The sequence below is a fragment of the Falco rusticolus genome, chromosome 7 (genome assembly GCF_015220075.1).
Source record: "Falco rusticolus isolate bFalRus1 chromosome 7, bFalRus1.pri, whole genome shotgun sequence".
NCBI classification, from domain to species: domain Eukaryota; kingdom Metazoa; phylum Chordata; class Aves; order Falconiformes; family Falconidae; genus Falco; species Falco rusticolus.
Window position 1 is genome coordinate 61,877,222 of NC_051193.1, and position 17,382 is coordinate 61,894,603.

General features: G+C 38.2%; 1 protein-coding gene across 15 annotated transcripts in view; it reads right to left on the minus strand.

Annotated features, from left to right (window-relative positions):
• The window catches only part of RALGAPA1 (Ral GTPase activating protein catalytic subunit alpha 1), a 132,801-nt gene that overhangs the window by 51,856 nt on the left and 63,563 nt on the right, over positions 1-17,382 (minus strand). For all 15 annotated transcript variants that reach the window (XM_037393396.1, XM_037393394.1, XM_037393392.1 and 12 more), the window contains 6 exons: positions 16,641-16,699; positions 13,279-13,387; positions 6,575-6,685; positions 5,549-5,617; positions 3,597-3,731; positions 2,676-2,859 (listed from right to left, as the gene is read on the minus strand). In XM_037393396.1, coding sequence (XP_037249293.1) covers positions 2,676-2,859; positions 3,597-3,731; positions 5,549-5,617; positions 6,575-6,685; positions 13,279-13,387; positions 16,641-16,699 — 667 coding nt within the window. The remainder of the gene's footprint in view (positions 1-2,675; positions 2,860-3,596; positions 3,732-5,548; positions 5,618-6,574; positions 6,686-13,278; positions 13,388-16,640; positions 16,700-17,382) is intronic.

Here is a 17,382-nt window from a genome sequence, read left to right on the forward strand (position 1 = left end):
CGTACCTCTTGTCAGCGTGACACTGAAACCAGGCTGCTTAGATGCCGTTAGCACAGGCAGCACCTGTGTGCCTGTACTGTAGCTAAAGGAAGCTGTTGTCAATACTAGCTAGAGGAACAATTCCTCAGCCTTCATGCAAGGCAAGCCCTGTGGTTCCTTAGATGTATGAAGGCACCACAGACTTGCTGTCGGCAAGTTCTGATGATGCAAGAAAAGCTTCCTACTGATGTCTCTATTGTCAGCTGCTAAAAGTTCATTCTGGTTTAAATATAAGACTTTAATATATTTAAAAGTCAATTTCAAAATTCTTCTTTGTGTATCTTGTATTGCAATCTACCACTTTACCCGAAACCTCGAGAGGAGACAAAAACAATTCCACAGATAATCCCAGCTGTAACAGATGCCTTGTGAGAGACAGCACTTGGAAAGTTACTGAAACAGAGAGGGAAACTGTCCTCTCCTCTCCCCACATCGTCTGTTCCCAGAGGATTTAACGCATCTTTGCCCTGCCGCTTGCTGCAGGGCTTGCTCCTGCCCCTCAACAGATCCTGTCCCCACTACACAGCTGGAGCACTGAAAGGCCCATATCCTCATGGTCTCATACCACATCATACTGTGGGGTTAAGCGTCCATAAAACTTGTAATGGATTTGACCTTGAACTACCTAAGGCATAACAGGGCATGTCAATGAAACTGATCAAAAGCACCCTTAAGAACTGTCTTAAGAATTGTCTTAAGAATTGTGGCACTTCAGTACTTTCAGCTTTGCTTGTGACCTAAGGAAGGAGTCTAGCCATCCCCACCTGGTCTACGTAGAACTTCCCTATTTCCCTACAATTGCTGTCCTGCCTATTTCCACTCCTTCAAAAAAGATATCACGATAGCACTTTTACTCTGCTAAAAAAGAGGTTGATCCATTGGCATACTGCTCTGCTGGTAGGTTGTACTAACCGACCCCCCCGTCTTGACGGAGTCCCAGACTGGTTGTTATCCACTAACTTTACTCCTCTCACTCCCCCAACAATGCCAAGGAGAACAGATGCTGTGCAGTCAGTTAAGCACTGCCAATTTTATTCTCTGCCTGGCAATGTGGACGAGAACTGCCAAGGCTGCAAGACCAGGGTTGCATTTTAATGCTGTAGTTTGCCAATTAAATATCACGATCTGACTTACAATTCCAGAGCCCTGAAACTTTAAAAACACATCAGCCTTCCTTAACTTATCTGTAGAGATAAAAGGAACATCTGAAATTAGTTTTATTTAGAAATTTTACAAGAAATCATAAAAGAACAGATCACATGCGGAAATACAAAATGAAGATATTGATGCTAAGGCTTTGTACAACTACATTCATTTAAAGAGAAATCTATTCAGGGTTGTCTTTTCAGATTGTCAGATTAAAAAAGCCACACAGCATTTGCTGCTAACCCATAATTACAGATTATTACAGAATACAAAAGATGCCAGGCATAAAAAGCTACTACAATTCACTACACTGTAATAGAACATGCAGTGGAAGTTAATTTTGGCAAATACTTTAAATATTAGCTTTACATAATATGTATAGGTGAGACTGTAATTAGGACAGAATGAATCCTTCGAAGCCTCTTTCATTCTGACCCAGCAGATGATTACTTTTTACTAATAAGACCACAGCCATTTGACAAAAAGCCAACTATAGTACCTTGCTTCATTCTTCAGTAAATTTAATAATTACAGCTCCTCCTGCCAATAGTTCTCAAATCAGACTTGTTCAATCCAATACTGAGCTTATTAGGGGACAGCTCTATGTTTAGAATTCTTTGGCCAAAAAAGTACTTGAGGATGATGAAGCATGCCTTAGACAAGGGCACAATGATTAGCCATTTTCTCTACATAAAAAACAGCACGTAGTCACTACAGACCACAAAATCACCTGCTGTTAGCACACAGCTGCTACAAAGAGCTGCTGCATTTATCTGATTCTTAATACCTTTAAGGAAGCCTAAATGGAACAACTTAATATGGAAGGAGAATAGCACTACACAGAGTTTCTGGTATCCGTATTAATCTCATCTTTTTCAATTTTCTTCCCAATGTAGCCATTTGATATTTACCAGATACACTGCATAATACATGCTACTCCTCTGCAGCTTAGTTTCTGGATTCTTTGTTTTTATATTCAAGTTGTGAAGAAAACATTCATTTCTGGGTCTCTTTAGGTTCTAAGCAGATGAAAGAAAATTCCTCTCTTTATAGACAACTGTGGTTTTAAACAGTGTAAACACAAACAACAAACCATGATAGACTAAAAAAATTGACAGAAACCTTTCAATATTGAAAGCTCACATAGGAAAAAAATCCAGATTATTCTTAGAAAAAGAAGCAAAATTAAAAAAAAATTAGTTTACTGAAAGTAAAATGAAAAGCAACATTTATCCATGTTGCAGTACTGAACACTTCTTGCTGACAGAGTGCAGAAGCATCCATATCAAATCAATCTTCATGTCATTCAGAAGATACTTATTTCAGTTAATCGAACAGTAATTGCTCAAAATTATGTTAGCTCATTCCATACTAATGGTCTTACCTAGTGTCTAGGTACAATTTCAAACATGCTTTAGACCAACACTTCAATACTGGAAGCCAAGATAAAATCTTTTTGAAAGAAAATGTATTTAGGCAATTTGACAAACCTTCAGTGACTGGCTGAAGTTTAGAAGACCTCTCCGAGTCTGGAGAATGCAGTGGTTCTGGTTCCTTCAAGCTTTCTAAATGCATAAAAGGATCATAATCCACGCATGCCAAATCAGAAAGGCTTAGAGGAAAATATTTAGGGTTGCTAAAACACTGAGACCCATAGACACATCCATGCAGAACCTAGAACAAAACCAGAATTTCATGACATTAACTAGTGAAATTACTACTTGATAAGATTTAGAAGGAATGAAGTTTATTTTTATTTAAGGTTTTTAACTGTTAGAATAAGGTAGGCAGGATAAAATTTGGAAAATTTTAAATGCTTAATGTTTTCAGAAACAAAAACTGGTCTGCAAAGAAAATTGTTAAAACAGCATCTACACTGAAGTGGAATTTAACAACAAGAAACAAAACTTACAACAAATCACTAAGCTACCTTTATTTTTAGATCTCCTATTTTCTTTAATTACATATGCTAGGTCTAAGCTGCTGGAGGTTTTAATCCCTTTCCCTTGCAAAAAAACCCCACCACCCTATCTTTGTTCTGTGTCCCTAAAGACAGTAATTACAACTTGGTGCTTTTTACTTTGCTTACTGCTGAATAATATTGCTTGGTATATAAAAGCTACATCCTCCTGTCTTAAATGTATAGCTGGTCTCCAGCAACACAAGCGTCTGCTATAGATATGACACACAAAAAGGAACTCGGTTAAACATCACAAAATGTAAACCAAAATCAACAATTCCAAATATATCAAAGATCAAGCAGTTACAGTAAAATGTACAAGAATTAAGGCAGCACTCCACATTTCAGCAGTAGAACAGAGGTCAGATTACAAAAACTTGTCTTTATTTCCACGAAAACTGACTACCTCCATACATAGCGATTCTCATTTAGCAAGTAAAGAAACATGTACCTTATATATACAATTAAGAACGGATCTTTCAGTCTTATCGTTTTCTGCTCCTGTAGTGTGAAGAGGCTGCAGCAAGGTCTTTAACGGCAAGGCCATTATCCAATCCAATAAGCACAGAAGTAAAGAAACCACCAACTAGAACAAACATTTTCAATTACAAATCAATTGAATCAGAACGTGCTACTTCACATTTATCACTGTATTTTACTTCTCTGTTTTACTTTCTTGTTTCAGTTCAGCAGAGTCAACCTTCTGCAGTAAGGGCAGATCACACTTGTGTAAGAGCCACTGTATCAGTAAACCCATGGCATCAGTAAAAACTTTGGCTACGGAGATACTTAACATAGACCAACCATACAACAGTTTCTCATCATGGTAAGTCTGTGAGCAGATGCTGTGCTTAAGAAGATACCTGTGATTTTCAAAATTGATTTGTAGGCTGCTGTTTTTAAAATGACAAATTACACAGGTCTAAATTAAGGCTGATGCGTCATTTTGCACATAAAGCTCACTGCAAAGTGAATCAAGGATTACACAAAACTGAACTATTCCAGCTGCATTTCAGGCTTTATAAATAGAATTTCCTTCACAACATGCCAATAATGCTATGCAGCACCAGGTATCATCTGACAGAAATGCAACTGCCTTCTGTATTGTAGGCTACTCAGGCAGCAAAAGAACCAACTCCCTCTAGGGGATGTTTTTAAAGACTGTAGAACAGAATTAGATTACAACCCACATGCACACCAAAAAATTAATAATTTACTGGCTTCAAATAATTATTTCTAATTTTTAAAACTTATCTGTGGAAGAGGAAACTGTGCAGATAAATAGCTGCAAGATTTCCTTAAGTATTTCCCAAGTTAAATAAAATTCTTTCAAAGAAAATCCACTTAACTAATTTACTAATAAAACACATATAAACATCAAGCTCATTTCACTAAACCACTAGAAGTTTGTCTCTCAGAGGCACTGTATAATAAACCTAATAGTGAAGGGCTCTGAGTATTTTTATATTAAACCAATTTTTAAGAAACCAATTAGGACTATGTTTGTCAAATTAGGTAAGCCAATTTTTTATGTGATATTTGACATACAATGATCAGCATTAGTTCATGGGGGAAGTTTTTAAATTACAGGAAGCATCCTCAAGTGGAAAGGTGGCTAGCTTGGCATACCACTGTAGTCTACAACAGCCCCTGACTTCTCGCAAACATCGAGGAGAGGCAAAGCAGAGCTCTGGAGCCCAGAATGAGCAACAGATGAATGCCAGCTCCGGTGGGAATGGGTACCCCAGAACAACAGAGCTTCCAGTGACAACTGCACCAAAGTGCCCAAGTTTAAATAATCATCGAGTCCCACAGTCCTAGAACAAAGCCAAATAATTCAGAAGAGACACAGCTTTCAGGAGGCAGAAAGTACTACTGTGAGTGTCAGGTGAAGAAAGAGCCCATCTTAGCTAGGGGACTCAGGCCTCCTGAAAATAAAAAAAGATAGCAATCATTTTGAAGGATGATGCCAATCAAATTCATCTGAAGACTACTGGCTATCCTGCCTAAGAATGTACTGACAATGGAAAGAGCAAACAATCATAGCCTTATAAATATTTTGTAATGTACTCTCTGCAAGTTGAGAATATGTTCTTACTATAAGACAAGTTTGAAAAGTCCACGTTACTTCGATGTTAAGTTGACCGAGAATAAGGAAAAAGAAGACTTTCTAATTATTGAAAACAATCCATCTCAATTAATTTTAAAAAAATATATTTTTCCATAAATACTTTAGAAATTCACTTACATAAACAATATTGCTATATTTCTGGGAAGACTATACTCTTTATACTTAAAGAGCTGAATTCCTGCTTTAAAACACAGCTTAAATTTTGTAACAAAGTTACGTCATGTACCTTAGTAATTAAATTGACACATTAAAAAGAAGTTAAAAATATTTACCCTCTTGTCCTGTTCATAAGAGGACGCTTCTGTACTGGGTAGCAGATGTGTAATAGTTGCTATCAGAATCTGGGGGAAATATAGCATAGTTTCTTTTAAAATATAATCTAAATATTTAAGTTTAAAATAATTTTTTAGGCAGGTAAATGCGACAAAATACTGATTCTATTATATTCTATTAAAGTTATTTTGAGACAAATTACAGTATTCCCTGCTGCCGTTTTGGTTTGTTGGGTTGTTTTTTTTCCATAAAGGCAACATTGAAGGAATATGTTCTGCTTGACTGATATAGGTGCATTAAGGACAATGACATTACATAGCCACTCCAGATATTCAAGCAGGAAGATAACTTGATTCAACACACTTGTAAGGTGCAGGAGGGAGCCTGACACGGGTCTGTGTATGGGGCTATCTGAGCTCCGTTGTTCTTAGAACTGCTAGAATCTGTAAACACCCTGTCCCTACCTGATCAACAATATGACTGCAGAGGAGCAGAGAAATGCCTGCTATACCTCTTAAGAAGCTACTACACAATTTTCTTTTCAGTTACCTGGGAGACCTCTGTCTGTTCTCTGTAGTTCATACTCACAGAGGCCATAGTCTACTTCCTTGTTATTTAAAGTGTGTCCAAAATAATTATTTTTGCTTTATACTGAAACTCCTTAATGGATATGCAAAACAAAATTGCAGATTATTTTAAGTAATCACTTTCTCACTAAACTTAAACATATTTGAAGATATTTAACTTTAGAAGTTTGGACTTTATTGACAACGTTCTCATGTAAATAATGACATAGTGGTATCTGAGAAAAAATAAGCATGATACAGGCATTATACATGTTAATACTGGCGTCAGCAACTGTGGTGTGAATCCCTATTGCTAATGTTAAGTAACATCATGCTTTTACTAATTCAACGTGTTGTGAAACATACTTGTCAATATTCAGGTATTTTAATTTCAGGAAAATACATTCTACTGTTGCACTTAAAGGAATTAAAAATTTCAAATTTTTAAAAATTACTTACTTGAATAATTCTTAAAGGTGAATCAGCTTGATACACTTGAAGCCTATGTACATAATGTATCAGCATGTTCAGCATACTGCAGGCTACCTGGGCTACTGTTTTATTTGGAAACTAGAAAAGAGAACACAGCACAGTAACAATGACTATGTGGTTTCACGTAAGAGTACATTAGGTGATAAGGTGGTCAGGAATTTCAGTAATAGTTTTATACATAACAGCTTCTTATGTACCTATTTACCAGAGGAACAGAATTAAATTTTACAAAATTTAAAGGGAATTATTTTATAGTCATAAACAAACATTAGCAGCTAACACCAAAGGTTTGGGATAGACAATCAGTGAGTTACACACAATGAGGGAAAAACGAGAGGAGCTTCCTAACTAACTTCAGACTGGTTAGTACAGTCTCGTGAAGCCAGGAAGAACAAATTAATTTATTATTACCTTAATGAATATTGCTATTAATGCATCACTGCACAAAAACAAGGATCCAGTTCTGAAATCAGAAGTCTTTGTTGAGAACCAAGGTAGGTGAACAGCTGCATACCAAAAATGCAGGATACAGCACCAACAGTGAGGCTACCTGTTCCGTTAATTTGCTGGTGTACAGCAATGCACCTCAGGTTCTGTGCTTACTCCACTTCCCTCTGTTAACTCTTCAAGGCAGGAGGATAGTGCTGCACTGCAGTCTGCCTTCAGCATTACTGAAATGTTTAACTTACTGTGCCGGTCACAGCAGAAGGCAATGCATTTGTACAATTAGTCCCCAGCCTTGGCAGTGGATGCACACACTGCCCTATACGCCTAAGCAGGAAAACAATGAAATGAAGAGACAGGGATGTTTCCTTAAATTGTTAATGTATAGGATATAATTGAGGCTTCTTCCTTCATTGCACTTGTTTTAAAAACAACATTAAGCTGTGCACCAAATAACAAACACAAAGTGCATTCTACAAGCAAATTTTACAAGTGAATTTTACTCATCTAGGAAATGAAAATCCTACAAATCCGAGCTAAAGACAAATTTGAGCAAGACGGTTATTAGCACAGCAAAACTACAGACTTCAGAAAGCAGTACAAACCACGCAGAAGAAGAAACAACAAGCAACAGCCCCAGGGGAAGGATTTAAAATACATTCTTATTCAACAAAATACTCTGTCTTTACTGAAGACAAGTATTCCAAATGATAATGCTGATGAACCTCAAATCACTCGGAAAACAATTAGGTAATTCACGCTTTAATCATGACAAATCCTGTTCTATTTCTCCAATGAAGATGAGTGTCATCAGAATTCCTGCATTATTAGAAGAATAAAAAAGTAATTTACATTTTTAATGGCACTTTACTCAGCAGTGAAGCTTCACAGGTGTGTGCTGCAAGGTGGCCACCTACCTCTAAACTCAGAAAAAGGTACTATGTTGCAAAAATACTTATATTTAAATTCTTGGCTTCTTAGACTGTTTTCTTACTCAGTCCAGTTCTATTAACCTTTCAGGGAAGGGTGTATCCCACAAACCTTAAAAAAAAAAAAAAAAAAGGAGAAAAAAAAAAAAAGAAAAAAAGCTTTAAGAAAGCTGAAATGCCTAGGGAATGAAGCCTGAGGTGAAAATTCAGGATTTCAGAATAAAATTTTTGAATGGCAAAAATTAACATGTGGAAAATACACTGGAAGAAAACTCTGTCCTGGGCCCCAGCTCTTATCAAAGCAGTGCTATCAATTTTTAGGTTTAAGGTCTTGAGAAGGTACAAGCGTATGGAAAATGATGAAGTTCAAAGCTTTAATTAACATTTTTTATTTGTGGTAACTACGTAAGCATAAAGAAAGACTATGACTGGCTCTTGTAAGTCAGCCACAGAGACAGAAACCAGAGTGCACAGGGTAAATCCTTGTTCTGACTTTCCCTATTTCTCAGTGGATGGTTTCACGCTGTTGTCAGCTTCTCACTAAAACACGGCAGACATCTCACATCTGCAAGTCTTCCCAGAACTTGTGACAAGAACACCGGTATTTTTTATCCCTCATGAGACAGCCTCTCTTCATGCTGTGGAAAGTACCCTGTAAGAGCACAGTAAGCAGGGTACAGATTCTAATGTTCAAGCTTGAGTGACAACCAAAAAAAAAAAAAATTAAATAAAACTGAAAGCATAACAATTTGATTATAGAACTTGAGATCAAATGCAGATTGCTGGAAACATCCTTCATCCTTACAGGCCTGCAGGAAAACCCCAAAGTCACTGGAGAGGACAAAAGGCACGGCCAAACTATAGTAGCTTAATATGGAGTATCCAGATCACTGATTTTAAGAAAAAATTACCTGAGAAAAAGGTCTGGAGGCTTCTTTTCCAAGAGCCTTCAGAGGTGGCACAAAGGCAGCTGTGCGATGCTACATTTTGCCCACCGTTCTCTATCTCTGGAAACTGCTGATTGTTATAAAGAATAAGAATTCACTACTGCGATATTTTAAATGTAGTAGTGTAACTGTGGACATAATTTTTTAAAAGTCACTTGATGGGAAAACAAAAATCAAGCTTTGAATGAACTGGCACTTTGCCTGGTACCTAACTCTCAGGGGTTTTCTCCGAAAGGTAGCCTTACCATACCGTTCATCTTTGCAAGGGTCAGCTGCTTTCTAGATGTTACATTAGCAGTTTAATCCTGTCCATGCCTGCAAATAACCTGCTTAGCAGTCATCCAACCGAGCCTGTACAACACAATTTTGTGATGTACCTGCAGCGTTTTTGAGAGGAGCATAACATAATCGTGAGATGCAGGGGTCCGGATGACAGGTTAGGAACCTTTCTGCTCAGCCTTGAGCAGAGGTTAACACAGACATGGCAGTATCACATGCCGCTGGGAGACATCCCAGTTATATTCCAAGTGAGCTGCTGGACCACAGTTCTGAATATGCTTCTGTATTTCAGAAATAGGCATATAATTGTTGCTAACATTTCTACTAAATGTTAGTTGCTCAGTTGTACTTATCAGTAAATTGGATTAGGACTATAGCTCCCGATCCATTCATTTCTCCTGAAAATAAGAAAATAATCCATTCTGGGAGTTCAAATCTCCAACTGCTTGGAAGCCAGGAGATTGCTTAGGTAACAAATTAGAGCTAACTGTTTCTCCCATGATATATTTATGAACTTTTCATTTCACGATTAAACTCGATTGTCAATGTATACCGCTGCTCAGAACAGCAGAAAAGCCAACATACTCTGGATGCTTTTGCCAACACAAAGCAAAGCAAAAGAGAAATATAAAAAACTTTGTTTTCTCATTCAAGAAGTAATTTACATTTAATAATTGAAATACAAATAATTGATTTAATAAATACGTCAAAGAAAAATAAGAGAAGTCACAATGAATGTCAGGATTAAAATAGTTATGATAAATTGAAGAAGAAAAAAACAACATAATTTGCCTAATACCAAACTTGTACAGGAACTTGATAAAATGCACTAGTTAAGGGATATTAAAAAGCAAGAGAGTATTTGTGAGGCTGCAAAGGATGAATGTGATTTTGCAAAACAGGAAATTGCAATTTAGAGTCTAATACTAAAAGCCCTGAAGCTGATTTTAGACATAGACTCAAATCCTGCTTCACAGGATGTGATCAGCTGATTTGCTAAGATACTTTACAGATTCCCATTGCTGAAAAGAAAAGCATAGTTAGTCCCCAACATCTGACAGAAACCACGTACAACAGGTGTACACCCTGATTTTTATCAATATGTATATACAGAAAGACTACTGGTCATTAAATTTTGATGTAAACAAAGAACATGTTAAAAGATTCTGAAAATAAACTGAGAAATATTTAAAAAGTTGAAGATACTGTTCAAGAACATTGCAAAATGCTAGAAAATATGTTTTTACTAATATTCTGATTGTTCCATAAAATATGAACAAATATGAAAAAGATCTGCAAAACATAGGAAGACAAAAACACTCATCAAGGAGAAAAAAAAAGCCAAGTAAGTGCAGCTTTTTAACACAGATGATGAAAGGAATATACTATTGATATACTACCACCAATATAAAATCTCATGACCAGAGCTGAAATCCGGTGTGACTCGATTCAGCATAGTCAAAACTATCATTCACAAAAAGGCAGGCAGACAAATGCAGAAAATCTAGTCAGAAGCATCTTATAGGCACTGCACCACAATGAACCAGCTGTATCTGAGTAAGCTGCATTCCCAGGTGAGAACCTCTGTGCATACTAGTTAGGTTTAACAGTTTCAATCAAACCAGCAAATACCAAAACAGTCAATCATCACAGATTTCAAGAACTTAAGAGTGAAGGTGTTTATATAGAATTGCATGGTGACTACCGGAGACTGTAAAGTTCTACCTTACAAACCAAGTTTCAGAACCTGTATTGGTGTAGGTGGGAAGGTTTTGGTAGCGGGGGGCTGGGTGGGTGGCTTCAGTGGGAAGGGGCCAGGGACCCAACTGCTGTTCTTTGTATGTTCCCCCCTCCCCTGCTGGGGGTGCTGGGGATGCAGGACTGAAAAAGCAGTTGAGTGAGAGTCTGGCTGCTAGTTGGGGCCAACTCACCGCGCCCATTAAAAAGGAAAAGTTAAATAGTTCTGAAAAACTGTAAATTATTGAGTGTTGCAGCATGCTTCATAAAAAACGCAAAATAAATTCTAATGATAGCTATAAAAACAGGTGCTCTTTACTTCTCACCAACATTAGAGTTCTCATAATTCCCTTGCAACAGGTAGTTTATTCACATAAACTTTGATGCCAACTCTTGACTCATCCTTGGATTCAGATTTTTTTCAAACAGGTACTGGCCTGAATCACGTCCCAGAATGAGCACAGAAAAGCACTTTGCCACAGGAAATCAAACATCCTCCAGTGCTTCCATGCATGCAGAACAGGTAGTCTACATCTCTCTCTCAGTGCCTAACCAGGGCCGAGAAGCGATGCTGCATAATGCCGTGTCTCTCCAACACAGAAGTGAACAGGCATAGAATGTAATGAGGATAATGGGATTTGGTTGGTGGGGGCAAGAGGGCAGGCGAGCAAAAAGCATGAGAAGCTTTGGGAAACTTCTTGGCCTTTGCATTTGTCACCTTCCCATTTTCTTTCCTGTCCCCTGCTCTTACACTGGATGCTGCACTCAGTCTGGTAGCCAAAAAGTACAAGGCAGCCACTTGGCTTGGGACAGACTTTTTGCATATGATGGCAGATGGCCCCCAAAACTGGGATCCCTTCTCGTTTCCTCTCTACCCTGGCCTTTCCCTTTTGCAATATCAGGAGAATGTACCACGGAGGCTTAAAAGTACTATTAATCAGGGCTGGGGAATGCCAATTAGTGAGGAATGTAACTTACCTTGCCATCCATGGCTAGCCTAGGCAGAAGACACAAATGCTGGAGAAGGAAAGTCTCCAACACTTTTGTACTCCAGAGTCTTTGTATGGATCTGTACTGGGTGGACACAGCAAGGTCTCGGTAATGGAGGGGCTACGGGGGAGGTCTCTGCAGTGGGCCCACCAAAGGACACAGCTGAGCCCATCTGCTGAGTGTGTGGCACCTTTGTGAAAACATATTTAATTTAAAAAAGGGCAAAAATGCCACACAGGCAGAGAATGAAAAAAAGAAGGAATGAGAAGCAGCAGGCGCACATGAAGGTCAGAGGAAGAGCAGGGGGAGGAGGTGCTCCAGGTGCTGAGGCAGAGATTCCCCTGGAGCCTAAGGAAAAGACCATGCTGGAGGAGAAATCCACACTGCAGCCGTGGAGTACCCCACACTGCAGCACTGGGTATTTCCTGAGGGAAGTGCAGTCCACAGACAGTCCATACTGGAGCAGGCTTATCCTGGAGGACTGCAACCAGTGGAGGGACCTACACTGAAACAGGGAGGAAGGAGCAGCAGACAGGAACCGTAATGGACTGACCATAACTCCTATTGCCCATCCCCTCTGCACTCCTTGAAAGAGGCAAGGGGAGGCAGAGAAGTTGGGAACGATGACTGCAGCTGAGTCTGAGAAAAGAGGAGGTGTTTCAAATTTTGTCTTTGTTTCTCAGTCCCTGGCAATAAAATAAACTGATTTCCCCAAGTCAAATCTGTTTTGCCCATGATGGTAGCTGGTAAGCAATCTCCTGTCTTGATCTTGACCCACAAGATTTTTCACTGTTTTGTCCCCCTGTCCTGTTGAGGAAGGGGAGTGAGTGAGCAGCTGGGTGGGAGTTTGGCTCTTACTTAAGGTTAATCTACCACAGGCTCCTAGATCTAATTACAAATAGATGCAGAAAACCCTGCTGGAACCTTGGGTCCAGGATGTGGGAAGGGGTATAGCTGGACAAAGTTGGGCAAAGACAGTAGTGGTTTTGCTGAAACCTGAATTGCAAGGATTATTAATGAAAAAAAGGGTGATGGACAAACTATTATGCTTCAAAGGGTAAAGGTCAGAGTGAAGTGGCTAATGATAGGTATTAAGATAGAGATACACTGGTTTACTTCCCAACACGCCGTTTACTCCAAACACACCATTTCCTCCAAACTTAAAGGGTACAGATTTCTTTTCACAGAGTTAAGAGATTCATCAATTAAATTTAATTCAGTCTTTTGTAAGAAATGACAATGAAACTGTGAATTAAGGATGCTAAAATGTGATCATGACTTTGGAAAGATAAAGTATCTTTACAGATAAAGACAGTAATACATTGTAAAAGTGTTAGTCTCCCACCTTTAAAGAAACACAAATCACATTCAATGCTTCCTTGATCTGGGGATGATGTGATTCATGAACTAGCTCCTCACAGATCCAAATACCAAGGCTGCAAAGAGCAACGCATCTGTAAAACAATGTTGGAGGACAAGTTGTTGAGAAACATGCTAGAAGAATGTGCAATCTTTATAATTCATTATATGTCTTGCTAAAGTCTAACTTATATATTTTTAATATTCCAAAAAGAACTACACAGAAACCTTTATAATGCTGTAACACTTGAAAATGAGCAAGAAATCCCAAGTATCCTGGTGAGGGCACAGGAAAGGACAGAAGCAGCACCCTTCTGGGCAACTGAAAAATCCAAAAGACATCAAGAACTCCTGCACCATTATGTGCTTTTTGGATTAAAAACACTACCAAAAATTAATGTACGGGAAATCCATACATATTTTCTTAAGACAAAGTAAAACTGCAGTGAGAGGCTCCTGCTCTCCAGCACGAGAGTTTCCTCATATTTGTTTAGAACTTCTGGGACACAGAAACAAGAAGGGGGAATGTTACTTGTTCACAGATAAGATTTTAAAGCTACACAGAATCGTGAAACTGCTAACAAGTAGCAAAAATGCATCTTGGAATTAATTCTACATGATAATGTAAATAAGTTGTCAAACCACCCTGATTTGTTCGTTGTCCCTGCTGAAATCTCAATTGCAAGACCACCTCCATTACATTTTGATTAATACAATTTAAGAATAAAGACAAGCTTGAGGAAGTCTAGGAAAAAAGTGACAAAAGTAATAAACAGCTTTGGGAAATATTGCATATGGAGGAAAAGTTGAAGGGTGTACTGAGTCTAGATCACAATTAAGGAAGGAAATGATAAGAAATCTTATGACATGCAGTAAGTCACTGAAGAGTTTAATTTGCAGTAGAAAAGATTTTTCCTACATATTGGTCATAAACCCAATCTGACCGTAAAAATTAGAGAAGTACAGGAACAGTCTACCTAAGATTTTTTTAACTTAAATTTTCAGGACCATTTAGCCAAGGTATTGCCAGGAACATTTTAAACACTCCAGTCTTGCAGCAGGGGCAAGTAATCTACACTTCCGCTATTTCCTTACGCGTTTCAATCTTTTTTGAACAAAAAAAAAAAAAAGAGCCTACGCGTTTCAATCTTTTTTGAACAAAAAAAAAAAAAAAAGAGCCTAGCATGGATTTAACAATAAATGTAGACAGTTTGTGCCAGGTGACTCAGAAACCAAACCTTTAGTACATAGAAGAGTAGACAGCTCTAAGTCTGTGCTACTATTCAAAGTTTCCTTGATGCTACTGAGAAACATTCCACATCTGATGACATACTGATATGCAAAATATCCAGCAGTCTGTGAGGTTTCTACTAAGAACACCCGTTTTGTAATCACTATTCAGAGTAGTCTCTGAAAAACTGTGTAGTTACGTGGCTACAATGTTGTTATTTAAGTATCACAGCCTTAACAGCACAAGCAGAAGAGATGAACACTGAGTTCACCAACCTATCACTTCTTTTTCAGACTGTCAGCAGCAGGAGAGGTATTTGATTAATACAGTTATTAATTTTTGTAGATGGAGATCAGAGAGTAGAACATACTTCAGATAACTGACTTCCCTGAAGCTCAGTTGGGTCAAGTATTTAATGAAACACAAAACATTGAGCCTCTGTGGAAGAGATAAGGAACAGAGATTTATAGCTTATAACAATAACAGCACTCAGACTTGCTGGAGATATACAAAGCTATGAAGTTCAAGAAATCGAAGTTCTCCCCTGAGAAACTGCAAAGGCAATTAAGCCTCTACTAGTGGCTAAGCCGATGCTGCAAAATTGTAATGCAGATCCTAAATATGACCTCTGATAGTAACCCAGGTGAACTCCGTACTGCTGTGAAGCAGATGGTATCAGAGAAGTTATTACCAAAAAAGACAGTGGATAAACTGCCACTGAGGAGTAAGGCAGTTAAGCTTCAGGAGCTGTGGCAACATCATTATCCCTGCAATGAGGACGTACCCTTTCATCTCCCAGAAGGAGAAGGGCACAGGTAACCCAAGGAGATGGTGGGAATCTATTCTTTTTTAATCTTCATTTAATGCTGTTACCCACAGTGCTCTGACTTTGCATTTTGGGGGCAGTGTAACAGCTTTCTGAAAGGCTGGGCATGCACATGTGCCTCTGCTCCTCTGTATGCACCCTCACAGCCAGAGAGGATATGGGGACATGCACAATGTTCCCTTCTTTCCAGCCACACTGCCAGAACTGAAAATGACAATACTGCGTACTTCAGTGCCACAGGATCAATAACAATATTCTGAACCAACTTGACTTAAACCACCTTTTTCAAAGCAAAATGGAGAGTGTTATGATTTTTAGACTGAAGTTTTGTAAAAAACCATGAAAAATGAAATGAAAATGATGTCAGAAAATTCCTTCTTTGCCTGTGTTGAGTGATATTACCAGCTTAAGTGAAGAACAGGTAAGTGGGCTGATGAAAACTGCTTTTGGTTTTCCAGCAAAATGTTTAAAGTTTCAATGAATTGACCTTTCCGGTAACATTTTTCAGGAATGTATTTTGCATTAACAAGTGACCATATATTAGTTGAGCATATATAAACACTCCACTCAAATACAATGGCACACAAATGTGCTCTTCCTTGGTAGGCATTATAGATTCCTGCTCCAATCCCATATGCTGGACTCCGTAACGAAGCCTCTGGGGATGGGTAAGGAGGAACAAAATCCTAAGAAAATTAAGGAACAGAAAACAAAACTGGTATCCATCTTCTCTGAAGTTCTCGATTCGATGAAGATGCTTAGGTTTAAGCATCAGTGCAATCATTCTCAGTTTAATGCTAAGCTCAGTATTTTCTGCTTCTTTTCCATACTGTAAAGAAAGGCTCATGTACCTTGCATTATTTCTGTTTTTCAAATTAAATCATGTGGTCTAATACAAGATAACCGTACCTCCCTCATAAATAATCTTGTCCTTAAAGGAAAAGATGCCTCTCGTACAGAAAATCCCTGAGCTGAACACCAGGGTAGGCTGGGAAAGCACACAGCTTGTACTCTTACCTATATTGACACTCTTTCCTATCAGCCACTATCAGATAAAGGATACTGGGCTAGACCAGCATTTGGTCTGACAGAACATGTCTATTATTTTAAAATCTCTGTTTACAAACAATTTTGAATTCACACAGTGAACCACAGTTTTGACAGTGGTGAAGAAAACCATGAATAAAATACATATAAACTTTTACTCTAAGCTTTCTAATATATCCACCTCAAAAGAGTTTAATAAAGAAACGTATCTATTAATTTAGCAGCTTCTTTTTGTATGACTTACCGTGCAGGACCAGATGGTTCCTCTCTTGCTGAACTTAACACAGTTTTAATTATGAGTTCCTAAAACAAAGAGGAAAATACTCACTCATTTACCAGTAACTCCATCACATGAAGCATCAGAAAATTAGAATTTTATTATAGCACACACAGGCACGTTGCCTAGCTGAGTCTCTAGGTTTGCGGTCAGGTTGTTTGCTTACTACTACTCCAAACTTCTAGTCTGCCCCAGATGCTCATTATTGTGCTACCCCAAGAATAACCCACAGGTTACTATCCTGATTTCTGCTGATTAACCATTTATTCAACTCTTGCCGATAATTTTCCATAAAATATCAAGGGTAAAAAAAACCCTGTAACAAAGGACTCCCTAAAGCTAGCTTCTGTGAATAGCACTCAAGGGTATTACAGAAAAAAAATCTATTACTTTGAGGTTTAAACAAGCATTTTTTCAAAATAATTTTCATTTTAAAAGACTTTGGAAGTAGTTGCAGAACAAGCAACTACAGTGCCTTAAGAATGATGTCAAGAATTTTGACTCAGCTGCAGCGAAGTGTCCCTAAAGCTGTAGGTTGTTCTCAATAAAGCTCAAGTAAACAGCCATTATATAATAGGAATGAGAAAGAAGGAACTCAAAATCAGTCGCCAAAAGGGAGCAAGGTATAAAGCAGCTTCCAAGCCATCATCTCTCTCTAAAAAGAAACAGTTTGGAAACTTACCGAGAGCCTTTCTTAGAAATAGTAATC